The following is a 26,885-nucleotide window of genomic DNA, read 5'->3' as shown; positions in this document are numbered from 1 at the left end:
GTGCCAAGTCAGTATCGTGGCTATTAACCTTCTCCTGCCAGACTCACCTTTTACATCTGTATTTATGTTTGTATAGTTTCTACTATCACTGAAAAACTTCAGATGGAGTTAAGTTGAGCTTCTGTCTATATTCAAGATGAAATAATTGACATTTATAATGAGTTGATCTTTGGCCATGAACAGGGGGTTTGTCTTTAGTAAAAGAGCCCGAATCACGTCTTAAAGCCGCGTAATATAAATTCGTAATATCCTGTCTCACGCTGTATATACCTGAGAGGATAGCCAAGTGAGGTACTGTGTCAAATAAAGTACTAAAATAAGATTAGAGAACACACATGCCTCAATCTTATTCTGACACTTATTTCTGGCCCTTTGGAGGATCGGATACTCCCTAATAGGCTGAAGTTAATTCAATTAGTGGAGGTGAGTGCTGTAACTTGACTGTGTATTTTAAAAAGGAAGCTTTTGAAATACAGTGATGCCTCTACTCATCTTTTTTTATAATCTGAGTATCTGTAGTGAAGGAGGTTGAAAAGTGTGACAGGTATTACATTATGGGCTTGATATGATGGTATATAATTCAAAGAAGTCATATCTATTAAACTGCTAAACTAAACCTTTTTATTTTAAAACAAAGATACAGTAAGCCTTCACATGGTTAAAATAGAAACAAGAAAAAAGACTGCAATTACATCAAATGACACAATTACAAAAATGCAAATAAAATGGACCTAAAAACCCCAAAGTATGCTTAAAACGAAGGCAATAACGTTACATGATGGAAATAAAATAATCGGCTCAAATTAATACACTTGTTTAGTTGAGTAGTTTTTGATTTTTCTGATCTCAGATATTTCAGTTATGAAAGCTATATATTTTGGCTTGTTGGCATCAAAAACCACACAACTCAAAAAGACAGATTTCAGGGTTTATTTTATGAAGGACATTGGCTGATACAGAAATCCTGTGATATGAATAGCACATGAACCTGCATCATCTCACAAACACACATACACTCACGGTAAACATCAGCATTTTCAATAATTCTCTGTGTTTGTGCCCATAACTAAAAAAGGGATTATTCCACCTTCACTTTCTCTCTCTGGACGAACATCAAAGTTAGGAAAAACCCAGAGTGCCCGTATTCAGTGAGGGATTGAGATTAGGCAGAGAAGATTAGATGAGCAGTTTAGCCTTTAATACAGCATCCTTTTATTACTTTTGAATTAAATAATCGGACATCGGTAGCCTAATCTCAGTGGAACAACTTCTGAAGCTTACATTGAATATTCTGCTTGTCTGACAGGGTGCAAGCATGCAGTGTCAAACTAGTGAAGGAGATAGAATATAGAATATTTTTTGGGATTTCTGCTTCTACTTTTTCTAAATTCTCAACACCATCTTTATTTTAGGATAACAACAGCTAAAGCACACCTTTCTGAATGTGGCTTTTTCAGTTCTGACTGGGGAAGTTTTTCTAATCCAATTTCCTCAGAGAAGAGATCTCAGTGCTCTAAAGCCGTCACTGACCCTTCACAGGAGCTCTTCAAGAGATGCCCTGGGTTAGGTCTTAGGAGGAGCCAATAAAGAAAGAAGGTCAATTTGAGGAAGTGATTTGCCGGAGGGTTGTAGACCATTATATCACAGTTCCCACAGTTTTAATTTAATTTCTATAGTGTCTTTTCTGAACGTTATATTTTGTGTTGCAGGGTTTAACACTGTGCTAGATGACCCCAGTTTAAGGTTCCACTGTCTATATCCTACACCATATACAAATAATGAGCTGTCTGATCAACAGACATCTGATAACACAACATTAACACATACTGTAGACACATTTTTGGATTAGCTGTGGAACATGTGAGCGCAGGATTAATGCACTGCAGGCCTGGACATTGGGTGACGGGTGGGAAACATAAATATGTAGCTATATAACAAATGAATCAACACCTGTGACCAACAAGGACTCAAAAATGTGCACAGTGGTGTAAAAGTGAATAGCAGTATTCAAGAAATGTAACATTAACATAATAAAGGGTAAATTAATTAATTAAATTAAAACTAAATCAGTAGCATGGCTCCCATTCGGTTCATGCCAATTAGCAGTTTTATTAGCAGTCATCTTTATCCTGTACCCTACTTTTGTGCATACGTTTCCAAATGTGAGCATGTTCCACTTTGGCATTGCAGTTTTTTAGGTTACAAGTGCTAAAATGTGGCCATAGAGCTAGGTACGTCTAATATCCACCCCCTTTATTTTTGTTCTCTTCCAACTCCTGAAGGAAATATATGTTTCATCAGCTTTTAAATTCTTCATTTCTTGTGGCCAGCGGTGGGTGAATCCATTGGTTAGTCAGATTGTAAACACGACTATAAGATAATTACTTTTCACTTGATTTATCTTAGTAAACATGTTTTAATGAGTTCATGGTCTCAATTGTTAGTTTTCATGTGTCTGAGATACAGCATTGCTTCCTAAAATGAGCAATTAATATCACAGTTGACGTGGTTTACGGATGCAACATGCTAATCAAGCTAGCTAGCTAGCACGCACCACAGGGAGGAGCAACACTTTTCACACGGTCACTGTCATTTGATATGTGGCTATTACAAAAGTAATTGGTTTTAGTTGCTTTAATCATACATTTAAGTTAGTTTCTTTCTTGTTGCAAACCCCATGGGGCACCTACTGAGGTCGCCTGTAGGTGAAAGGTCAACATTTGTATTGCTTACTGTAAATCAGTCTGTCTCACGTGCAATTGAGCTTTCTTTTCCTCTGCTGTCAGTATACGTAAGGGATGGTTTAGCTATCATTACTTGTCGTTTAGCATAAGTCGACAGCTTAACCTCAGAGGATTTTTGGCATTGACTCAGTTCTCAGTTCCAGCTCTCAGTCTGATATGGCATGACACCAGCGGACTGTAACTCATCCTAATTGGATCAGGACCACACACACTTGAAGAGTCAGCAATGCTAACGGAATCAGACTGTGGTGAAGACTAGATTAACACAAGGAAAAACATACTGCATTTAACTACATTATGCAGTAAGACATTACATTTTACACCACCTATTAACCAGCATACAGTGGTCATTTACATTAACCGTATGCATTTCTTTTCTCAATACAAAATAAGAGGGGTTCCAGAATTATTTTAATTTAATAATAAGGACAATAGTTTAAACAATTCATCATGGGGGCAGGAGCAGGGAGAACAAACAGAAACCCTGCTGTTCTGCTTTGCCCCCAGGTTAATGTTTTCTCATTGGTTGGCTGAGTTTATCCTGGTTGCCGTCACTCACTGCCAATCTGCTGTCATCCAACCTAATCCTCTGTTGGCAGGACAGGTGGTTCTGTGTTACAGACAGAAGAGCAGTGACTGTGGAAGTCTTGGACTATCACAACCTTCAGCAGTAGATAATCAGGTCATGTCCGTATTTAAAAATACTCTGCACACAGGCTTTTGATGGCCCATATTAAAAAAGACTGAGCGAGAGGATCCAAATGTAGTACAATATTCTATTTGGGACATTTGCGTATTAATTTTGCAAATGAAAGCAATCAAAATTTAGCCTGCACATTAAGGGGCACTCTGAAATATTTGTATGCGTATGCCCTCTCACCCCTGCATTGGAGTGAAATATTTAGTCAAAGCCTTTAAACAGGTGAATGGCTTGGAGAAAAAAGTAGTTCTGTACGGTATCCACTTAAACTCAAGCACAATGTTAACCAGTCGTGCACCTAAAATTCTAATTTGATGCAAAACTGTCTAAACTCAACCAATTGACAATAAACAGACTGAGGTATTTGAGAGATGATAGAGCCACAACCATAGAAGAAGCATTCATAAAACGTTGAAAATGTGTAAGGAAGGGGGCAGGATGTGGGAATGGGGACATTGCTCCACCCCCACTCGGCATCAAAGCTGGTGTAATCTCATGGCAAGATTGTCTCTAGTTTCATTCTGCCCAACACTACGAAAAAATCTTATCCCTCCAGATTACATGTTAGCCGGCAAGCTTAAGGGAATAAAGTACTTATTTTAATGGATAAAATGTGCATAACTGCAAGTGTATTGTTATTTAAGAGTCACCTGATGGATCATAAAGAGAACAAACCGATACTCAGTCATATTTAGCTACCGTTATGAATAAAGAGCAAATGGTTACATTCCTAACCAGTTGCATGTTAGCAGGAAGTAATCTGTGTAAAATTTAAATACTTAAAGCTACCATTAAGTATTTGGATGTACACGTTTAGATGAGTGCAAACTTGGATTAGTAGTAATTGTCCTGGTTTAAAATGAAGGTATAATTTCTTCTGACACATGCAGCAGACCTGACAAGAAAGTGGTAGCATTGAGCAGCATTTACATTACTGTAAAAGACATGAATTCACCCACAATCTTCTCAACTCTTTGATTTTCTTCATTAGAAATGGTTTCAGTCTTGAAAAATCAATTGCTGAGTAGAAGCATTCTTTACCAAAACACATTTATTATTTTTCTTTTAACAATAGATTTACTGTACATGTAAAACTAGTTTATTCCCTTTTAAAATACACATTATCAATTGCATTGAAATATTAATTCCAAATATTAAAACACAGGGTTATGAGCCTTTTCTGTGGTCTGGAGCTACACTACAGACTTATATTGTCTGTATCTGACCATTTGACCGTGCCTGTTATGAGCTGGTCTACTCAAAGTTCCTTTGGTTAAGGACTGTGCGGTAGAGAGACGTGCCTTTAGCCTGGAAGAAGGTCAGGATCATGTTGTTCTTGGTGACTTCTGCGTGGACGAAGCCTCCCAGGGTTGAAGCTTGGCCCGTGAAGAACTTCACAGAACCTTTGGGAACATGGTTCCAGTGGCGGACATCAGGATCCAGGAAGTTTCCAGCCCCGCTCACCACGTAGCCCACGCCAGACTCTTCAATATACTGAACGGGGGACAAAAACAAGATAGGATTGAAGCGAAAGTGAGGAAAGTCGTGCAGATTAATACAGATCTTACATGAACCTACCTGCAGGTTGTGGTCATGCCCGCAGAGGTAAGCAGTGGCATTGTATTTTTTGAGGAGAGGATGGAGCCTCTGCAGTAGACACTCTGTGGGCCCGTGTTCGGACACTGACCACACGGGGTAGTGACCGGCCAGCAACAGGAAGTCTGCAGTGGACCGAGCCAGTCTCTCCTGCAGCCACATCAGCTGGCGGTTGGCATCCACAGCACACAGCGGGCCTCGAGGCTTCTCATCCAGGAAGTCATCCGAGTTGCCGCACAGCATTATGGTGTCAAGCATGATGATGGTCAGGGTCTTCCCAGTGTTGGGGATCCGGAAGTTCAGCTCGTAATAGTAAGAGGGGAACTTCCTGAGAAGGTTACGATAGCAGGGTTGTGACAATAACAATAGGTTCCTCGAAAAAAATAATCATTTGTATGTCAATTACTAACACTATATATTTGTATAAGTTTTGAAACTTGCCATCTTTTTTGTATGTCTTCGAACAAAACTGATGCAATTGGATAACCAACAAGAGGGCTATTTAACTGCTTCAACTACATTTGTTTTTCTTCTACCTTGTCATAAATATTGAGTTCAGACTAAAATCAACATGACTTCACAGTGAGCGAAGAACCCAAAAACAGAAAACAAAGTCTTAATTTAGTGAATTAAATTGGGCCATTCAATAAGAAACTCAATATGTGCAGTACAATTCATAACTTACTTCTCAATTACAATCATTTGAGAAAAGTTACCCTTAATTAAACCCACCAAATAAAACAGTAGTACTAGCACCCGCAAGGCCTCCATTTTTCTTTCAGGTCAATTTCCCCATAAAAGCTTGTGAGATATTCAAAGAAAGGGTCATTTTGGAAATAAAGTATTCCTTTTGTTAGACTAAAGGCAAGTTATTTATTATATACATTGTTTTGAGGTCTTGCTTACCATCGGTCAGATTTCTTACTGTACTCGATCTGAGCTTTGACGTTCCCTGCATGGTCATGATTGCCAGCAATCACATACCAGGGGACTTTGAGAGACTTGGCCGTGTACACAGTCTCAAACGTGTCCTGATAGAAGATTAAGATGAGAAACAAGTTCTTTTTTTTTTTTACCCCACTTGCTTTACATTTAACTTCAACAGAATTCCAGTTTACTCAACTGACCTTAAACCGGGGAGAGTCCACGCTGTCCACACCTCTGTAGTAGAAGTTATCGCCAAGGGATAGAACAAAGTCTGCTCCCATCTGCTCTGCTACTTTGCTCATCTCTCGAGCAGTCATCTTCTGCACGGCGGTGATGTAGGGCGGATAAGGCACACCACCCCAGTCTCCCACAGCCAGGAACTTAATGGAGGTTCGGTTTGCTGTAAGAGAACGAAAAATAAACTTTGAAAAATCCGAAAGTGTGAGGAGCAAGACCTCCCTTTCATATAATTAACATGAAGTCATGAAAAGATGTGTAAAGTTAAACTTACTACTAGTTCCCTCCAAGTTTTCGAAGGCAGTAGGATAGCAGTAGGCCACCGGAATGGCAGCAATTAAGATGTAAACCAATGTAAGTGCCATCTTTAAAAAAAACAATCAGATCAAGAGTAAGCAGCAAACCAAATGCTGCTCAAATAAGACATTTAGACCAAAGGAAATGAAATCAAGACATGCACAAGAGAAGCGGAACAGAACACAAACCGCAGCAACATCATACCATCTGGCCTACGCTTCCTTTCTCCTTCCTACATCTCTCAACAAACTGTAGCTTGCTTTTGTGCCTTCAGGTGACTTGTGATTGGCTGCAGCCTGACATGTCCAAGCTGCAGCTAATGGAAGCTAATCACAGAAGCCATGTCTGTGATGCAAAGAGGGTCAAAGATCACAATCTCACGTTTGTTAAAGCATGTAATTGCACCTCTGCTTCTCTTAATTAAGAAACGCTGCTCCTTACGAAACACAGCTTTACACAAGTTAACTCCATTAGCGTCAGCAGAGACACCAGAAAAGCAAATTAAAGTATCTAATGCTACATTCCTCTCATCAAAAAGAAAAGAAAGCTGGCCGACAAGAAAAACTGCTTGTAGTCTGGAGAGATAATGTCAGAGACGGAGATAAAAAACACTCACAGCTGATAACTGGTGAGCTCAGGGTGACACTCGCAGAGCTCTTCCTGCCCGTCCTTTTATCAGCATTCCTGGAGACGAAGCGTCCATCCCATGGACAAGGAGCAGGGGCATGATCATTGCTCACCCTGACTCATCTGAGATTCATGTGATCCGTAATGGTTATTATAGCTGGAGTCCAGACTCCACTTCAGTGTTAATCACAGTTTTTTCCTTCAATTTTTTTATGTGTGCTTCCCCTTTATAAGATAACTAGGGAATAAAAAAATAGTGTTTTTGTTTCAGTGACTTAATGTGTAAACTTAAAGCACAACGAATGCTGACAGCAAGGTGAAACTGTAGTCTCAAATAATGCAGTTTTGTATCATTTAACTTCTGAAACAAACAACTATATACAACTATGTAGTGCATTCTTCTTACTTTGAAACCATGGTGTGTTAAACAGCTAAAAGGCCATCAGGAGTTCATTATAAACTGTGTTTCCTTTCTGCTTGCCAAAATCAAACTGTCAATAAAAGAAGGGATATTTCTACATTGACAGTTGATGAGCAATTAGGTTGGAATACATTATTTCACACTCTATTCATTCAGTATTCAACTTGCCAGGTTGTGAAGTATTACACTTTCTCGGAAATGTATTAGTGTCCTTAATTCAAGCTGAGAATACAAGTTCAGATAAGTTAGCCTCCTCTACTTTGATTTTGATTAATAAACCTATTTCAATCTTATTGAAAGATCAAAATGTAGTGTGCCCCTTAAATAAGGTAATTGAACATATGAATTCAGATATACAAGGTTCGGGCTATATTGTAACTTTGTACTGAAAGAAAGATGAAACAATATAACTGAATGGAAGAAACATTTTTCAAAATAAGAGTCATTTATTTTACAAGAAGGATGACACTGAAATAAATCTTCAGTTCAGAAGTAAAAGCAGAAATAAAAACCATATGTACTGATACAGAACAAGGTTACTAGATTGAAAAAACAGAACCGTACACAGAAGACAATGACAGAGCAGGTATGTTTGTTTTCTTTTACATTTATGTCAACACGGACAGTAGGGAGGTTGGAGAGGCTGCACCCGTCACCTCAAACTGTTTTACCGGAGGCCTTTACGAGGAAGCAGGATTCTGTGTTAGCATGGTAACTTTCGGGTTACCCAGAGTTTTAGATCCTACAATGCTGGTTCACTTCTTACTGGGGTAAATCACCATGGTACCTTATGCTCCGGAGTAGGACTAATCTTTATTCGGCAAACAAAAATAATAGTCGACTAATTTTGGGAGAAGATTTTCTTTTTTTTAAAATTATGATACATTTTTCATAAATCATAATATATCAGATACGTGAGACGATTAGTCGACTAATGGCCTGATCTGACGACTATTAGTCGACTAGAAAAATCTTAAATCAAGGGCAGCCCTACTGGGAGGTTATGTTCGAGATAAGACATCAACTGGAGAGAAAGCATTGCCTGCTGACCAATCAGAGCTCTGTGTGGGGAGCTTAAAGCAATAGAGTCATATTCCAGGATAAAGGAAACAGTTTAAACTGCAGTGTATGCAGGCAGGACGGGCGGCCATATATCGCCGACTGTGTGAACAGAAAGATTAACAGAATATCACTGATCTAAGAATTATTACACTTGCGGTTAGATAAACGTTTAATAAACCACTGCTGCCTTGAAGATATAACAATAAGCCTGTTAAATTGTGTTTTTCTAATTATTTCTGGGGATGTATAATATATTCTCTTATATTCCACAAAAACATTTTTTAAACAACACATTAGGCTGATGAAACACTCAAATGTAATTAATCAGATCCACTGTCTTAAACGGGGTAGTGATATTATAAACCGGTTAATTTGTGCATTCACACAGAGTTTTTTGCCGTTCCTCCTGCATTCTGCAGCTATGTTGCTTTTTTCCTGGATTATGGTCAAATGTTGCCAGCCCTGCCCCTTTCACGTGACCTCTTTATGTTTAGGACTGAGAAACCCTGGGTTGACTTAACGAGTTGCTAAACAGTGTCGTAGGACCGCTTAGCGAGATCACATTTGTTATGGTTAGTTAATCAGATAACTCTAGTGACGTGAGAACGCAACAAAAACATGACAGTGAGGTGAGAAACGTTTGTACACCAATGGTTAGTAATGCATGTTGCTGTATCCGGAGTACGAGCCCTGGTTTTGTCCTCCGAAGCCTGTGTACGAGCTGCAACTCTGATTCTGATTCTCCAAGGACGACTGGTATCCCCAATCTGTGGACAAAACCAAAAGGTGTCATATGATGGAAATTATGCATTTACCCTTAAAAGGGGCTTTTGGGGGGTTTCCCCTTTCCTGTAGTGTTATATAGTTTTCTGTGCATGTAAAGGGTCTGCAGAGACTTAAATCCATGTGGCCCCTCATGAAGGAGTTTCTCATATTCTAATTAGGTAAATCTTGAGTCTGCATATATTTCGAGATATTGCAACGAATGGAATCTGATACATTTGATGGTACAGTGACATGTCATCCTTGAGATAAAGTTTATGCCAAAGGAGGGTTTCTCCGGAGAAATAATTTGTACACCAAAATCCTATAAATTGTACATTTTATTTGTATCAGTTAAATTCAACTCCATCCTCCCTCACCGTAAGTGTTATACATCTGTCCTCCTGTCACTGAGCTGGGGTAAGCCGTGCTGTACATGGAGTAGTTTCCTGCCGGGCCCTGCGTCTGACTCTGGGTCAGCATCTTCTTCTTCTCGTCTCCGTAGCCGTAGCTGTAGGGGCTCTCCTGGTCGGCGGGCGGAGGCATGGACTGGTAGCTTTCTCCCTGTGTGGCGCCGGTGTCGGAGCTGGAGACGGGTGGGGAGACATATGTGGTGGTGCTACTGCCTTCTGGGTAAAAGGTGCCGTAGCCAACGCTGCTGCCTGATACAATGGGACCTGTGGCTGTGGTGCTGGCTGCATTACTTCCATACAGTTTCTCTGAAGGACAGACAAGACACTTTTACAAACAGGCATTTAGGTGACTCCCTATGATCTTTAAAGTGTAGTGGATCTGTTTAAAATTGCATCTTTGTTGATTTCTGTGTTTAGTTGAATCTTATCTTTTATAAATACTTACGATAGCTTGCGCCAGCACCGCCATCATAACTGTAGTTAGCTTTTGAAATAAAGGAAAGAAAGGAACATTTAGTTGGGTCTAACTGTATTCAAAGGATCTTGGAAGAACTGACTAAGCTGAAATCAAGTGAGTGCAGATTCTTTACTCTTGTTATAGCTCGGTCCTGAGGGAAACTGTTTTCCTCGGCCCCTGCCTCGACCTCTGTTGGGACCCCAGCCACGGGACCCCGAGTCGGAAGGAATGCCGCGGATAGTGCCGAACCCCGGGATGTGCTGTTGAACAGGAAATTGAAGAATAATTTATGTTAATAGCTAATGCTTGTGTGACAATTCTGATATTTAACCAAGGAAGTAAATGTTTTATTCCACATTTATAAATAAACAAAACCTTAAAGCCACAATCCATAATGGCATATTCATCCAACATGGTCCTCATCCAATACACACCATGTACAGATACACCTTCCTCAACATACATTTAAGGACTTTATTGCCCAATTCCCTCATATTTAACGACCCAACACTGCCTGATGTATGGAGCATGAGATGGGCCGGAGAATCGGAGCAGCGGGAGCGGTACTGCAGTCGCTTTAACGCACCGTTGTGAAAAAGAGAGCTAAGCCAGATGGGTCATGACCGAAAGAACGAGATCGCGGATACAAGCGGCCAAAATGGGATTTCTCCGCAGGGTGGCTGGCATCTCCCTTAGATAAGGTGAGAAGTTCAGTCATCAGGGAGGGACTCGGAGTAGAACTGCTGCTCCTTCGCGTTGAAAGGAGCCAGTTGAGGTGGTTCGGGCACCTAGTGAGGATGCCACCTGGGCGCCTCCCTAGGGAGGTGTTCCAGGCACGTCCAGCTGGGAAGAGACCTAGGGGTAGACCTAGGACCAGGTGGAGGGATTATATCTCTTCACTGGCCTGGGAGCGTCTTGGAATCCCCCAGTCAGAGCTGGTGATGTGGCCAGGGAAAGAGAAGTTTGGGGTTCTCTGCTGGAGCTGTTACCTCCGCGACCCTGACGGAAAGCGGGAGAAGATGGATGGATGGATGGATGGACACTGCCTGACTTGACAGATGAATCCAGGATGATTAACGCTACAACAGACCATATTTATAATGAGAAGCAGGATGCTTTACAGAAGCTCACACACAAGGTGAAAGAGTCAAGACTTCCAAAGTAGATTTCATTTTTCCCACTCAAATTCAGACACTTTTAAAAGCTGTTGGGAACTTAAGGGCATGGGTCAACAAGGTCCGCGATAATAACAAGATAAACAATACATCATATCATGAAGTAGATGCGTTACCATGTCAGTGTAGGTGACTTTCTTCTTGGGAGCATTTCTGTCTGTGCTTGACACGCCACTCTCATCTGGGAACAGCTTCTCCAGAGCTGCGAGGGCAGCGTACGCCTTCGCTTCCTTCTTATTAGAGCCTCTCCCTTTGAACTTCTGTCCATCAACCGCCACCTGATGGAAGATAAAGCATTAATGTTTGTGCTTTTTAAACTGACATGCATTACAGTCTGTGATCTTATTTGATTCTACAACTTAAGAGTCTGCAAAGTCTGACGCTAAACCCTCCAAAGGAACCGAACAGTTACAGTTTGTGTATTTCTTGTATGTGATACTGCTGACTCACCTCCATGACAAAGCACTTTTCATGGGAGCCCCCCGTCTCTGCAGACAGCTCGTACTTCAGGCTGCGGCGCTTCTCATTCAGCTCCATCACAGGGTTCTTCCCATGTTTGGTTAAGATAGGACCCTGACCGCTCTGTAGTAAATGACAAACAGTGGCTGGTAAACACACATGAGGATCTTTTTGCATAACAGTTTTTAAAAGAAAAAAAGGCTTCTCAGAGGGAGGAACTGAGGAACATACGTCGTCCGATGCATTAGAGGCCGTGCTAGCAGCTTTCACTACTTCCTGGGTTCCTTCAACTTCAACAATGGACTCTGCTTTAGATTCAGAGCCAGTCGGAAGGCCAAGATCCTGCAGGGCCTGGCAATTACAAAAGTCAAAACATTAACAACCCTCTGTTTATTCACATGCCATGTGTGTTATGTAAATGTATACATACATGTCAACAATCAGGCAAAGGCTTCAGATGTTCTGCCATTAAACGACGTCAATGTGGTAGATTCGAGACAATGCGAAAAGGGCATTTTTAACCCTTTTAGTCACAATATATACAACACGAAGACAATTTCTTTGTATTTTTACATTTAATCCAAACATCTTTCCTTACTTTTGAAAGATTGTGAACAGAGTTTTTACTTTAGCTAGTCCCAACCAATTTCAACCAATAGGATCATGCCCCTAATGATAGTGAAAAGGGAGTTAGCGCTGTAGCACGCTACATCCTAACCCCGCCCCTTTGATAGCGGTCCAACAACATGGATAGGTTTCTTTTTAAATGACTAACTACTAGTACTGTTATAACTGTGCTTAGCTCAAATATTTCTTTCCCTGGGGAATATGTAATACTACAGAAGATAAAGTTACACTTTATTTTCACCGGCATTCAAAATGTTTTTCTTTTAGTGAAAGCCAACTAAATAATCTTGAATAAGGAATACAAGAGTCTTGCCTTGGTGGCTACGTTAAGCTTGGCTGCTCGTTTGGACGGCCCCGTTGACTCATAGGTCTTCCCGTTTACGTCCACAGCCATGGTGAAGACCGGCTCGTGGACTGGACCCGTCTGAGATGTGAGTCGGTACTCCAGGCCCGGTCTGTACTGGTTCAGACGCATCACAGCATTCATGCTGAAATCATCCGTAACTATGGAGGAAAGGGAAATAAACTATTCAGACATGAGCAGTTTCTTTGAGAAATATCCAAAACGTTTAATACCTGCAGCTCTGCAAACATTTCCCCAGCTTTTATCTATGGCAGGTTGTCATTTTATTATGGTGACCCTAAAAACACCACTATCTAATCTTAGGAGCCTGACTGGACAAACCGTGTTTGTGGAAAGTAATTTGACTAGGGCCATTTATTGGTTCCTTTCTTTTTGGTATATATTAGTATTTGAATAATTATGTTAACACTAATTTAAATTTACAATTGATCTACTTATTTTATATCATGAAGACATCATGTAGATGCAGTTGGACTATATTGAAACCTGCTGTCCTATCCAAGCAGCATCTTGGTGATTTCTTCATGAAGGCTAAATAACAACAACATTAGTCTACTTAAATGTTTATTTTTCAGAGCACTCGCGAAATTTAGCACTTTCAGAATGCTAAATATATTTAATTTTTGAATTACAAATATATTTTTTTATTCTGTGTTACCTTCCTTCTGAGTGTGGATTGCTACAATGGAATTCAGCCCGAAATTTAAAGTTATAAGCCCAAGATAAAAGCAGCCGAGAAAATGTGTTCTGTCTTTCAGTGATATCTACACAACTCATTCTACAGTAAAAAGGCTCAGATTACAGGAGGCCCGCTGACACTCATTACTAACATGATTTCCTCTGAAAGCGCTTCTGGAACTTGAGAAACTTCCTCTGCTTGCTGTTGAGTTGTGGCTCCCCTTCAGCTTTCTCCACCTGTGTGTACGGTCTCTTAGCTGGCAGGCTGAAGTGTCCAGCGGGTGGTATCTGGGCTGCAAGACACAACAGAAACAGAAACCTGCATGAGAAAATACTATTTCATGACAACCAACACAGGAAATAAAAGAGATAGATAGGTACCTGTGCCTTCTTTGCCGGCTCCCCCTATTCTCCGAGGCTTTGAAGGTTTGAAGTCCATCCCCAATACCTTGTGCATTTGTCCAAATGCACAGAGCCTCAAGGCAAACTATGGAGAATGTCAAAGTTAGCCACTAAATCCAAACATATGAGTAAGTCAAGCATTAGCATCCTCCTCCCACCTGAGCACTCTGCGTGATGTCTTCACGCTGCTGCTGAGTCAGATATGCAGTGGCGTCCACTGTATCCTTCTCACATGGATCTTTTATTCCAGGGCCGTCTATGCACGGACACAGCTACATTAGCATATACATGGTAATGTTAGTGTATAAACATCAATGCCGGTTTCAAAATCAGTACAAAAGTTCACCTTCCAAGAGGATTCCAGATGCAACGCACTCCAAAACCCTGCGCAGCGACTCGCCTGCTCCCATCGTTCTCTCAGATGTTCCTATAGCTTTTTCTACCAGCAGCTCAAGAGGCTATGAGAGATGAGAGGAGAGAGCATAGAGCTGTGGGATGAGTCCCAGAAAATACTTAGAATTTCAGCAGAGTTTTTGGTTCGATGCCGGAAAGAAGGACTGTGTTTAATCAGAATCAGAAACAGGTTTCTGATTCTAAAAAATCAGTAAATACATCAGTAAATTCATGCCAAACATCAGCCACCTTTAGCATTAGGTTAGCTATTTACTAATGGAAATTGCATATTGGCTATTACTATAATTAAATTGGTGTTAATAACCTTTTATCCTCCTGGAAAACTTGTTTAGGTATCACCAAGGTTTGTTTGCCACAGATCTCCACTTTTGCAACATTCTAAAATCCTCACTTCACACACAAAACTATCAAAACTATCTGCACGTTATCCAGAGCTTAATAAAAGTACATTTTTGTTGCAACATGCGCAACCACGGTTTCCTCACCCATCCTGAGAGTGGCGTCCAAGTAGGCACGCGGTTGCATAAGTCCCTCATGATCCGCACCACGAGGATGGCAGAACCCAGGTTGTTGACTTTAGCCTGGAGACACAAACAAAAGCTAGTGCAGTTGGAGGAGCTGCCGCCTCTAATGTCTCCCTAACCCTGGGTTTTGAGGTTTCACAAAACAACCCGAAAACAAAGCACAGACAGGTCGGAACAACTGAGCCGTCTCCAAATCAACAAGACTTCAATGTACTATCAAACAAAGTTGATATAGAGAGAGTTCAAGCCTGAAAGATGACATTTTTGATAACGAAAATTATATGCTGTTGTCAATATCAATGATGTAGTCTAATGTGTCATTGGTATGGATCAACAGATCTCTCTTTATTGATACTGTCTCTAATTAGGTTGACAAGAGACACTACTCAAAGAAACTCAACCTTATGTATAAATAAGGACGTGAATGCAAACCTGGAACCACTTGGCGTGGCGGAGAGACGCCAAGGCAGTAAGGCAATTCTGCCTGTCCAGAACGTCCGGCGGATCGTTGTCTGTTCGCGTAGCTATTGACGAGGTGGGGTAAGAAGAAAAGGTACAGTTTGACCAAGGGGGTGGGCTCTGTCTCGCAGCTCAGGGAGTAGCAGCTTTCCCCAAACCAGCAGCAGGGAAAGGGGGTGTAAATCTTTGGTCCCAACAAGAATAAATCTCACAAATCCCGGTGTACGTTTCCACAGTGGGTTAACATGGAAGTAAACAATGTTTCAGCCTTAACAACATTACATAGCATGTTGTAAACTACATTAAACACCCCCTTCTCTCAGCCACTTGGCTTGGGATTGCTGCTCCTCCCCTCCTGAGACAGTGTGTCCAGTTGGTCAAAGGTCCAGCGTTCCTAAAAACTTCACAAACTAAAAGGCAGTCAATTGTAAATCACAAGCATTTAGAGAGTCTTCACGTCTGCCCCAAGCTGCAGCAAAACTGATGGAGTCCCTGATCTAAAAGTGCCTTATTAAAAGACTGGAAAAATCAAAGGGCCATACCAGCTTTGTGCAAGTTTAAGCTCATTCTCTACACTATTTTAAAAAACTATTAGTTCAAATGTACTCATATCTATCCCCAGAAAGTCGTAAGCTTCCTTAAGTTGATTTCCTTTCGACGCCACATTGAATGGTTGCATGAGTGATAGGCGAGATAAAAAAAACTGAAAAACTGACAGATGGCAGTTATTTAAGCTGAACGAAAAGTAGAAACGCAATTACTTTTAATTGAGATGATATTGAGACAATGCATCCTTATGCAGGAAAGCTGAACTCTACTCAGGTTACTGTCCTTGTCCTCGAGTGAAACAGTAATTGTTCATCATGTAAGCCATAGCCTCACTTCATGCTGAACATAAGAAAAGTCGTGGAAGTAGTCAATACATTTCACAACATGACTCCGTGGGTGGTTTCTCAGCCACCACCACAATGGAGCACTAACTATGTTACAGAAGTAAACAAAGGAGTCCAGTGGAGGCGTTTCAGGCATGGGGGGAGGGGTGTGTGGGAGAGAAACTCCCTCTGGAGGGAACTTTGGGATTTTAGCCTTTGAAGGCATTAGACACGCACAGTGCTGCATCTGATCAGGTCTGAGTAATAAGGGAAGCCAAAGTCATGATTAATGAAATTATTGCACCGTTTTAACTGTGCTGCCCCAGTGTGCGGTGCAGTAAATGGACTAAACTGCACTAAGACCGGTATGGTTCTGTATGCCTCCCCTTAACCTTTAAAACTCCTTGCTACTATGTAAATACAGCTAAAGCTGATCATTGCAGAAGCTCGATAAACACTCACCAACACAACAGACTGCTTCTGTGTTTACACCTTCTCCCTGTCTGGTACATTTAAAGGATCTTAATAGAAGCCATGTAATTATCCTCAAGTCATTTTACATTATGATGTATCAGTTTTGCTGCAGCTGGTGCCAAATGTACATATTCATCAAGTACATGCAATGCGCGCTTTAATTGTTATCCTTGAAAAGCCTTCACTTTAAAACATGAAAACAATTCAACAAGTTGTTTTTAGGACTGTAGCATTGATATCAACAACATGTATCAGCGACTACAGAGGAAATGTAGAGCTGGCAAACACCAGATTGCCCCAAAACGACGACAGGACTCCCGAGCAGGTGAAGAGCCAACAATGACTGGATGTTCACCGGCGTCGGTGTAAGACAGTCACTGTGACAGCTCCACCGAGGGTTAACAAGATGATGGTGGACAATAGTGTGCAGAGATACATGTCAGTGGAGCGGCACAGTGTCTGCACAGACACACAGATCAGAGCAGCTGTGGAAGCTGATGTTGACTCCATCAACATACGTACCTTCTTCTCCTTCAGTTTTTCCTTCTGCGATTTCATTTTCTTGATTTGTCCTGACCAGAGGTGAAGTCAGGTGGATAGTGAGAGTCAGGATCGACTCCTTGGTAGTTGTCACAACAAGACTGGCATCCTCCGGACACTGGCTCACTGTATATGTCCCAGCTGAACTCGCCTGTTAAAAGAGGAAAAAAACAAGACTCTTAATATCTAAGAAAGTACAAAATGTAACCTCAATTTGTGAAATGTGTTTATGGAGAATGACTTAAAACAACTGAAGGTAGTCAGTTCTACCTCTAACTGTTCAGATAATTTCTCAGCCACTTGATTGAGCAGAGTGATTGTGGGCTTGTTGGTGCAGAGCAGCACCAGCTCCAGGTCCTTGTCTCCGGTCAGAAGGAGGCCCTTGGCCACTAGGCCGACCCTCATGACCCCACGCAGGACACGCTCTTGTGAATCAGCACTTGCACTGTGAGACGGACCAACAATAAAAATAATAATGTAAGCATTTGTCTAAAGAGGAAAAACTGTCAGGTTAGAAGTCTCATTTTGATCTGCAAATTATTAGAGATGGGTGTCGTTAAGATTTGATAATGCTACTTATCGATGCATCCTTATTGGTTTGGTGCTTAATGTATAGTATTATGGGTCCATTGATAAAAAATAGATTTTTAAGATATGAAAGATAAAAAAGAATTGTATGTATATTCCAGCAGTGGCTCAGTCAGTAGGGGCTTGGACTGGGAATCGTAGGGTCGCCGGTTCAAGTCCCCAAACAGACTTGAAAAAATATGGAAAGTGGACTGCTACTTGGAGAGGTCCCAGGCCCTGCTGTGGTGCCCTTGAGCAAGGCACCGGACACCTCTAATCCCCCCTCCCCATTGCTCCCCGGGCACTGCACAATAGCTGCCCGCTGCTCCTAGTACTATGATGGGTTAAATGCAGAGGACCAATTTCACTGTGTGTGCTCTGCTGTGTGCATGTATGTGACCAATAAAGAGGGTTTCATCCTCCGATTCTATCTCTCCAAATATAAATGCATTGTATTGTGAACATATATATTGACTCTAAATAGACCTAAATGTTCTTTCTAGAGCAGTAATGTACAACCAAATATCACTATATGAGGCTATAATAAAAACAATAATAATGTATTGTTTACTTTTCAACTCGTTGGGCAAGACAGCCACAGACCATTTGGATATGCCGCTCACCTCATTGTTTTTCCTGTCTTATCCTTCAGAGTATCCATCTGGTCAGACACAGTTTTGAGGGCACACTCCACCCGCGAGACGATTGTCTGCACCGCCTCCAGCTCCTCCGGGGAAGGATACACTTCCGAGTGTTTGGCCATCACGTGGCGGTCATATGGCCCTGTGTGAGCCCGGGGGGTTGGAGCTTCCTTTATTGGGAAATCAGAAAAGGTAAGGATTAGGTAAGAGAAATAGACAACGTGTAGATGAGGGCAAATATACATGGAAGAGCCATTTAGGCATATTATTTATGGTAATTATTTTATTATTTTGGTGAGGCAGTTGCTTATTCTTTCAAGTAAACTTTAATGAACTGAATTATAATTATACCGTTTTTGTAAAGTTTTGTTTTGTTTATGGACTGCTCTAGGTTTATGTTTTGTTATTATTTAGCAGACTGTAGTGCGCAGGCTCGAGTTTGCAGTCTCAGGTATAAATGACGCTGCCAGCATGACACAACAGGAAGTCTGCACCCGTCCGCAGGCCAGTTGCTTTTTTGTTCGTATCCATTTTTTTTGTGCTGTGCAAAAGTCCTAAGTCGGCAGGCAGCCGCCAACGGATTAATTGAAACCTTGGAATAAAGCACTTTGAATGGAACGATGAAGGTATCTGGATTTTTTAAGTATTAGCGAGTCAATACTCAAATTCGCCGAAGTGGCCTTTGAACACTTTGTTACGCATAATCGGCCACTACATACATTTAGTTACTTTTATGAGTATTCATTAGAGGTAGTTTTTGCATTTCCAGTTCATTGCTACTTTGATGCATTCCATATGTGGATTAAAAATAGAATTGGGAAGTCAAAATATTAATAGAAATAGTCGGGAAGTAACTGACTTTATACAAAATAACACGCACCAGAAAAAGCCTTTGTGAAAGAGGAAGAACAATCTTTTTAAAGCATAAAAGGTTAAATAAGTCAAATTATAAAGCCTGCAGATTATTTAGTCTTTGATGTGTGATTCAGAAGGTGAAATAAGGACCTCATGGTGCCTTGGGTGGTGTTCAATCTGCTCTATAGCTGCGACGTAATCATGGTATCGTCTCAACTCCTCCTCGTAGCACAGGCTGTCATACCAGTAGCGCAGATCTTCATATCTGGAGGGAGGAGAAAAAAAAATATGAGGACAGCTCTGACCAAAGCAGACGCTACAACAATGCAGTAACATGAAAATCTGATTTTTTTTATTGTCACTTTGAACATTTAGCATAAGACCCTTTGAATGATTGATCTACCCAATGTGCTATAGTTTTTATTTAAATGCAACAGGTTGATACAATTAAAGCAATTTCTGTGCGAAAACAAAGAAAGGTTTCCTCTTCTTATCAAACGCACCTGCTCTGCCAAAAGAAGAAATGTCTCAATTTGAGTTCAAGTAAATTAATCTACTCCAACTGTGCCCTCATTCAAAAGCAAATGGATCATTTCTATTATGTCAGTTTTATTATGAATTCCTGTGCGCGTCAGTTTGTGGCTTTCTAGACCTCTTGCAGTGTTTTTTCCTTTCTCTTTATTGATTTGTATCTTGAATTATTGAAAAATACATGTTGCTCAATGTTCATTATTTATGAAAAAATAAATACCATTAAATGTGTTATACAAATTCAATTGCCTTGCTTTATTTTAGGATTATTTTATTTTAAAAATGTACATTTAAATGTATATTTAATCATGTTCACATATGTTTATATGTACATTCGCCTGATCAGAGTTTAAGTCATGTCATTTTTGTTACTTCTATTCTTACTGTTAATACATGTTTATTCTTATTTCTTTACTCTTAATATCCCTGTGTATGCTCATGTAGTACACCTGTGTTTTTCCCTTATTCTGTTGCTGCTACAACACCTGCATTTCCCGAGGAGGCTCAACAAAGGTACATATTATCTTAAGACCACTTCGTATTACATTGCTGTGTGCGTGCAGGCGTGTTTGCGTGCGTGCTTGTGTGTACCTATCAAAGTCGTGCGGGAGTAGGCGGTGGCCCTCCTGGATCAGGGCGTCCCAGTAAAGCAGCTCCTCATACGCCTGGTGCTCATCCCACTGCTCTGCAGCGGCCATGCTGTCACGACTTTCAGGAAAGCTACCACCTCTTTCAGAAGAAAAACAAACCCTTCTTGTCACTGCCGAACGGCCACTGTAAACTGTACTAAATGATGGTAGGCAAGTTATCCAGATGCATGTTTTCCTAGCACCTAACAGGCTAACGTTAGCTAATGTCAACTGTTTATACCATTGGCATCCCACTTGATGCTAGCAAGCTAGCTAACGCTGTCAAGCATAACAGTGCCATGTTTGTGAACGTGTCAACAGTGGGGTTTACTTAGCACAGTAGCACTACCTTCACGAGAACTAACGCCTGCGCAGTTAGGGCTTACCTTTTGATAAAAAGCAAATACAAATGTGTATAGACGTTTTCGCGATTACGTAGTTAGGATGACTTCTTCTACTTCCTGCTCCTCCTCTTCTTCTTCTCCTTTGCTTTAACTGGTGCAATACGAACCATCATAAAAGGCGCCAAGCCCACTCTATGGCGATAAGCGCAATTACAGGTCGAAGGGCTGTATTTGAACAAAACATACTGTACATATATTGAATACTGTTTTTTATTATATTTGTATTTTACGTCTCCATACCTATATTATTACATTGGCTTTATGTTTTATTTCCTCTTAATATGTGTATTGGATATGAATGAATTGCTTCTGACCTAAAGCAAATTCCTAAAATATCATTATCTATAAATAGTTGTTTATTTAATTTGTACACATTTAAGATAAGATTTTGCAGGTGGTTAGCAGAATGGAGGATGTCCCAGTTATACACCTGCACTTCAGAGTGAGTCACATTAATTAATGAACAAGTTTGTCAGAAAGGCTTTATTTTCTATCCGGCAGAAGGTGATGCAGGAAGGAAACTAATCAAATACCAAGCTGGAGATAATGGTATTTCATTGAAGCACTGAAGCCTGTCAAAAGGTTACATCCTCAACTTAATCAAAGATATTTGCTCAACAATCTTCTCGATTTATTATGTTATCACCCGCATGAGCTTAGTGGATAATTATTTTTGGTCCTTTTTTATTGTCATCACTGGAATGTGAAGTCCAGAAGTAATCGGCAGGAAATTACTGCTGCAGATCACACTGTCAATAAAGATTTGTTTTATCATTAATACTCAGGACAGCAAAGAGAATACTTAAGCACTCAATACAATTCGGAGTAAGCTCACATTGCATACTTTTATTTACATTCAATTTACGTTTCTTATCCTCAGTAAAAACGAGGGTACAATTCAAGTTTTAACTTATAAAAAAAATAGATTACTTCACATAAAGCACTATATAAACAAATGGAAAGCATATTCAAATGTAAACTTACATACACTCCACAATACTTTAATATTAACATTCCTTGTAATACATTCAGCAGAATAATTTGCATTGGACACGATCCGAGTACTTCTGCTTTACTCTGTAGCTCGCCCTGGTGGTTATAATGGTGCAGCTCAATTCTTCCATATACATGTAAGAGCAAGACACCGTGCAATTTTTTTTACTTCCAAAGATGGTTAAAATGAAGTTTAGAAATAAAACATTACTCCTTCCCTTTATGAGTGGCTCGTCATCAAACCTCAGGACAGAGCATGGTTATTTCTGTGTTCATATTCTTTGCCCCTTCATGTTTCCAAATGAGAATACAAAATGACTGAATGTCCTATTACAAGAAAACAATAGGTTTATGTGCAAAATCATAGCCTTAGCTAGCTTCCATTAGTTAATTCAGACAACAAACTCAAGGGTAAACTTTGATGGAGTATGAGAGAGATACTTTTGATGCATTTCTAGCCAAATATATCTTATGTGTTGGTCTCTCTTTTTTAAACAAATTTATTCTCAAAGTTCTGTAAATGTTCAATGACCTGGGGGACAAAGTACTGCATCATCTTCAGTTAGTCTTTCACTCAGCTCAAACTTGGTTGACTGCGTGCTTCTCTGAGCTGGGGAAAGAGGTGGGCTCCCAGCGGCCCAATATATTCCCCCTCAGTCCCATCTGGCACTTAGAGATGAGGTAGATTTTGCGGAGAACGGTGCGCCGCAGCAGGATGTAGACCCAGGGGTCCAGAATCTGGTTCCATGTGGCCAGCCTCACGGCCATCACCATCAGGGTTTTATAGCTTGATAAGTCCTCTGCTATAGATCCTGTGTATGAACGGATCGCCGACATCAGGCCAAATATCTGCAGGGGTGAAACACGTGCTTGAAATTATTACATGATGACAGGGGAAAAACACTGCATACGTAAAAAACTTTATATTTGTTTTGATTTTATGTAACACATTATGTTATTATCACACCCATATCAGGATGAAACATGTTAGAAAAATGTCTTTATTAGTAGTGGAATAAATATTCAGATGTTTAAATACTCTATTACAAAAAAGTCTTGCTTTCAAAATTGTACTTAGAAGTAAAAGTACCAAAAGTAAAAAGTCATTATGCGATAATGCTCTATTTGAGTACAAAGTTAAATTTATAAATGGATTATAAACATGGATGCATCAATGTCTTCATTACACTAATGTTGAAGCTTGTAAAAGATGGGCTAGTTTTTTATTACCTTGTAAACTGCATCCATCACAATCACAAACATTGATTGAATGTTCTTGATTACATTCCACCACTGCTTACCAATTTAGTGATGTGTTAAAAATTTGATATGTTTTTTTTTTCGTAGACCCTCTTGGATTTTAGCAGAACGCATTGCTTATTAAAGTTGTCTGAATTTGTTTTCATAATAGTTGTTTTCCTATTGAATTGACATCCCATTTTTCCGTTTAGTTAAATCAGGCTTATTTGATTTCTTTAAAATGTAACAGTCAACTGCATAGTGAGCAATGAGCATCCATAAAAAAAACCTGATTAATATTTGTATGATCTACACCACTGTCTAAGCTGTTGCAATTTACTTGTATTCAGTAACATAATCCTAAAGTTAAAGGGTAAAATCTCTCCCACACTTCCCATGCTCCTCAAAGCATGTAAACAGTAGAGGCACAAAATACAATTATGAAACCTTATTTGCATAATACTGTCCCTTAAATTTGCAATGTGTAAGATATGGGCAAACGTATTAAAACTTTCTATCAAGAGAATATGAAAACGTTTTACAAAAATATGTATTATGTTGCAGAGATAGTCACTGAAAAATGACCTTGCATCATACATTGTTCCAGCTGTGTGAAAATGACATGCTGTTATCAAACTATAGGCACCATAAGAAAGGGGACAACAAACTCAAAGACCTTTACTTATAATATAGCACTTATAGCACTGTCTTATTTAATCGTTATAAGTGCTCAGAGTGCCAGTGCATACTTAGCAGAGAGTGAAGTGATCTCATTATCAACCGACCTGTGCGCTCATCCCCTCTCATTGTACTTCATAAGACTCACCAGCAGAGGGCTCCAGCAGATACAGGAGGTGACCATGATGCCGACCAGCTGCACCACCATCTCTATATCATGAGACTTTGCTGAGTGATGAGAGCCGGGCTTCCTCCTGAGCCTCGCCAGCACCAGTGTCAGTCCACTGATGGTGTTACACACCAGCGCCACAGCCAATGAGGCCAGCCCAAGCCCGGAGAACAGCACCACGAATGCCAAGTCCACCTCCTGAGTGTCACTGAGCACTTTGATGAAACACCAGGTCCCTGGGTCCTGGTAGGCGTAGGATCCTAGCTGAAGGCAGGGCAGCAGGGCCACACACAGAGCCGCCAGCCAGATGGTGGACAGGCAGATCTTTGTACGCGTTTTGGTGACTAGAGAGGAGTGCAGTAGGGGCTTGGTGACACCCAGGCAGCGCTCAGCAGCCATGGCACAGCCCATGAAGAGGGGGCACAGGCCGAAGAACACCATGCTGCCACCCAGGAACTGACACATCCCATCGGAGGAGTTAAAGTCATCAGGGTGAACGCCTCCAGAGAGGTAGAGTCTGAGCACAAGGGCACCAGGGATCAGGTGCCCAATGAAGTCTGTAACCACCAGAGAAGAGGCAAAGATAAGGAATGTGGCTTTGGTGCGCCGGCGCTGCTGGGAGTAGGCATTGGCCAGGATGAAGAGGGCCACAATGTTGGAGATGATGCCCAGGGTCATGGACAGTATGACCACAATGACTCCACTGGTGGTGGGCTGCAGCAGGGTGAGGTTTCCTTGATGAGACAGACCTTCAACTGCCACCCTGGCCTCCACTTTCCCCCCGCTGTCATTAGAGGACCGAGGGAGGAGCAGGGAGGATGAGGAGTTGCAGTGGCTCAAAGCTAACATCACTAAACTGCAAAGGGCAGGAGGTCCATAGTTAAGGGAGGCTGCAAGACAAAGGAGATAGAACAAATGAGCTGTGAATCTTAAATAATAAAAACTGTAAAGCATACACATAAAAAGTGAACATTTATGTAAAAAACTGAAGCTGGAAATCCAACAGATCTTAAACTAAATGGATGGATGGTATTATGTCATATTGTACCTTATTGATGTGATATAATAGTGTTTAATTCCTTCACACACTTAGTTTAAGAGCACCAAAACTGTGTTACTTCAAATTAGGAAACTTTAAATATAGGCCTTAGATATTATTTTATTTGATCCGTGTCTTTAGGTTGAGGGACTTCTAATGATAAACAATACTTTGTCAAATACTTGAATACATTCTGGAGTTTTTCTTCATAATGATCTCAAACATGACTCGACAGCTGTTTACCTTGTGAATAGTGTCCAGCCTATCATACAAAGGCACAAGGTAAGTGTCAGAGCTGCAGAGTAGCAGGATGGGGAGTGGAGGCTAATGATCACTTAGGTTGAGTTTGGCTGGAGGTCAAACACAGGTCACACACAGGACAGTGACATACTCCTGCATATTGAAATACACCATGGCTCAGCAATGCAGTAAATGAATGAGAATGAGTTCTATTTAAGGACATAAAAATGTATCCGATTTCTAAATCAAATTTCCTCAGGATAAATGTAGCTCTATCTTATCTTACCTTATGTTATCTTAGCTTGTTTAAAGGAGTGCAATGTGATGTAAAGAAAATAAATCGAAAAGCTGATGTTCTGTACTTAAACCATAGACTGTATTTTCAGATTTTTTTTAGCGTATGTGTGCAAATACAGTATGTAAGTGAACCATTATACTAGCTTACTTCTATATATGTTTTGGTCAGTCTCAAGCATTGTAAGGATGCTATAAGTATAACATAATCTGTTAGCAATAAAGTTTTAATGAGATAAATAACCAAACGATTTTTTTCTTTTTCTGCATGTAAAACTATGTAATTTCCCACAGACATTTGCTCCCGTTGGCAGCGTGTTACAGTGTGTAAGAAAGAACACAAAAACACTGCTTACTGTGATAACAAGCTACAAACGCTATGTATCAAGTTATAGTCACACATTTAAAATACATCCGATTTAATTCGCCACATTTTTCTTTAGGAACAAATTATATAACAAATGTATCTTACCACTACATAGTTCAGCTATCCTTCCCAGTCCAGCTGAAAAACATGAAGATAAGTTTTCCTTGTCAAACAGATATCATCCACCGTCTGTGCAACACTTTCAGCAAATTCCACAAACAGATGTCCTTTTCCTTAAGATCAGATATCCTGTTTCCCTTTCATAAAATCCAATGTACCGATGTCCTTAGCGGAGTATTTCCCGACACTAAATCCATCTGGTTCCTTCATGGTGGCTTAAAGGTTGTGATCCCCACTGACACTCAAATACCGAGCCACGTTTTTATAGCGCTTGTTTCTACCTCCTGTGTGTGTGTGTGTGTGTGTGTGTGTGTGTGTGTGTGGGGGGGGGGGGGGGGGGGGGTGCACAGTCAAGTTCACGTCTCATCCCCTCTGCTGTCGCTTCTCTGTAGCCTATACATTAATGCACTTTAATGCGTTTACTCACTTTATGCGTGTCACGTCCATTTCCAAGAAGCTATCTCAAACTGGCTTATTTTACTAGAGGTGCGTTGTGTACAGCAAAGCTTTAATTTTCAGTTATAACTTAGTCATATTTTAGACGTCACCAAAATGTGCAGACTTCACAGGGTTAGGATTTTATTGACCAGTTATTGGGTGAAGACATTGTTACAATTGTACTTAGAAGTAGAAGTACCAAAGGTAAAAGTAGTTATTATGCGATAATACTCTATTTCAGTACAATGTTAAATGTATGAATGGATTATAAACATGGATGCATCAATGTTTTCATTACGCATTTTGTTTTATGGAGTCTGGATCTATGAGATCATATTTGGTTTCATAGACTGCATCTTTTTTTTTTTTTCTTGCTGTTTGATGCGCAACCCTGTGCTCAAAATAACCTCTGGGGTATCAGTTATCCAGAGAGATCAAGGACATGGTGGA

General features: G+C 40.5%; 3 protein-coding genes across 6 annotated transcripts; all 3 read right to left on the bottom strand.

Annotated features, from left to right (window-relative positions):
- Positions 1-4,477: 4,477 nt before the first annotated feature.
- acp5a (acid phosphatase 5a, tartrate resistant) lies at positions 4,478-6,854 on the bottom strand. Its single transcript, XM_063883067.1, has 6 exons — positions 6,706-6,854; positions 6,479-6,569; positions 6,168-6,367; positions 5,947-6,071; positions 5,023-5,368; positions 4,478-4,938 (listed from the first exon to the last, which is right to left on the bottom strand). The coding sequence occupies exons 1-6, from the start codon at positions 6,706-6,708 to the stop codon at positions 4,699-4,701; spliced, it is 1,005 nt and encodes a 334-aa protein (XP_063739137.1). The 5' UTR covers positions 6,709-6,854; the 3' UTR covers positions 4,478-4,698.
- Positions 6,855-7,975: 1,121 nt separating this feature from the next.
- On the bottom strand, positions 7,976-20,940 carry LOC134864855 (interleukin enhancer-binding factor 3-like). Of its 4 annotated transcripts, XM_063884154.1 has the most exons (20): positions 20,841-20,940; positions 20,417-20,554; positions 19,445-19,559; positions 18,422-18,609; positions 17,502-17,676; positions 17,214-17,382; positions 15,319-15,410; positions 14,848-14,943; positions 14,295-14,406; positions 14,107-14,204; positions 13,928-14,033; positions 13,699-13,839; positions 12,818-13,008; positions 12,109-12,228; positions 11,869-12,000; positions 11,535-11,696; positions 10,377-10,503; positions 10,232-10,270; positions 9,754-10,092; positions 7,976-9,378 (listed from the first exon to the last, which is right to left on the bottom strand). In XM_063884154.1, exons 2-20 carry the CDS (start codon positions 20,521-20,523, stop codon positions 9,266-9,268), a joined length of 2,622 nt encoding a protein of 873 aa, XP_063740224.1. In that variant the 5' UTR covers positions 20,524-20,554; positions 20,841-20,940; the 3' UTR covers positions 7,976-9,265. The 4 variants fall into 4 exon arrangements, with proteins under 4 accessions (XP_063740224.1, XP_063740221.1, XP_063740223.1 ...); XM_063884151.1 differs by having other exon boundaries at positions 11,869-12,228; XM_063884153.1 differs by lacking the exon at positions 20,841-20,940 and having other exon boundaries at positions 11,869-12,228; positions 20,417-20,806.
- Positions 20,941-21,052: 112 nt separating this feature from the next.
- LOC134864290 (prostaglandin E2 receptor EP1 subtype-like) lies at positions 21,053-26,219 on the bottom strand. The gene is made up of 3 exons (XM_063883141.1): positions 25,983-26,219; positions 23,917-24,827; positions 21,053-22,700 (listed from the first exon to the last, which is right to left on the bottom strand). Exons 2-3 carry the CDS (start codon positions 24,784-24,786, stop codon positions 22,431-22,433), a joined length of 1,140 nt encoding a protein of 379 aa, XP_063739211.1. The 5' UTR covers positions 24,787-24,827; positions 25,983-26,219; the 3' UTR covers positions 21,053-22,430.
- Between the last annotated feature and the right edge of the window lie 666 nt (positions 26,220-26,885).

The sequence above is a fragment of the Eleginops maclovinus genome, chromosome 5, assembly GCF_036324505.1.
Source record: "Eleginops maclovinus isolate JMC-PN-2008 ecotype Puerto Natales chromosome 5, JC_Emac_rtc_rv5, whole genome shotgun sequence".
Taxonomy (NCBI): Eukaryota; Metazoa; Chordata; class Actinopteri; order Perciformes; family Eleginopidae; genus Eleginops; species Eleginops maclovinus.
Note: the sequence above shows the minus strand (reverse complement) of the source record. Positions and strands in the feature narration are given on the sequence as shown.

What these genes read in the sequence shown, in the direction of transcription:
- acp5a (XM_063883067.1), bottom strand. An exon ending in AGTAAGAAATCTGACCGATG is followed by an intron (nt 5,369 to 5,946) that starts GTAAGCAAGACC and finishes TAACCTTCTCAG; the next exon opens with GAAGTTCCCCTCTTACTATT. An exon ending in GGCATGACCACAACCTGCAG is followed by an intron (nt 4,939 to 5,022) that starts GTAGGTTCATGT and finishes TCCCCCGTTCAG; the next exon opens with TATATTGAAGAGTCTGGCGT.
- LOC134864855 (XM_063884151.1), bottom strand. Translation starts at nt 20,523, where the DNA reads ATGGCCGCTGCAGAGCAGTGGGATGAGCACCAGGCGTATGAGGAGCTG. An exon ending in ACATCACGCAGAGTGCTCAG is followed by an intron (nt 14,034 to 14,106) that starts GTGGGAGGAGGA and finishes CATTCTCCATAG; the next exon opens with TTTGCCTTGAGGCTCTGTGC. An exon ending in AAGTCACCTACACTGACATG is followed by an intron (nt 10,504 to 11,534) that starts GTAACGCATCTA and finishes CCTGTTCAACAG; the next exon opens with CACATCCCGGGGTTCGGCAC.
- LOC134864290 (XM_063883141.1), bottom strand. Translation starts at nt 24,786, where the DNA reads ATGTTAGCTTTGAGCCACTGCAACTCCTCATCCTCCCTGCTCCTCCCT. An exon ending in TCTGCTGGAGCCCTCTGCTG is followed by an intron (nt 22,701 to 23,916) that starts GTGAGTCTTATG and finishes TCACCCCTGCAG; the next exon opens with ATATTTGGCCTGATGTCGGC.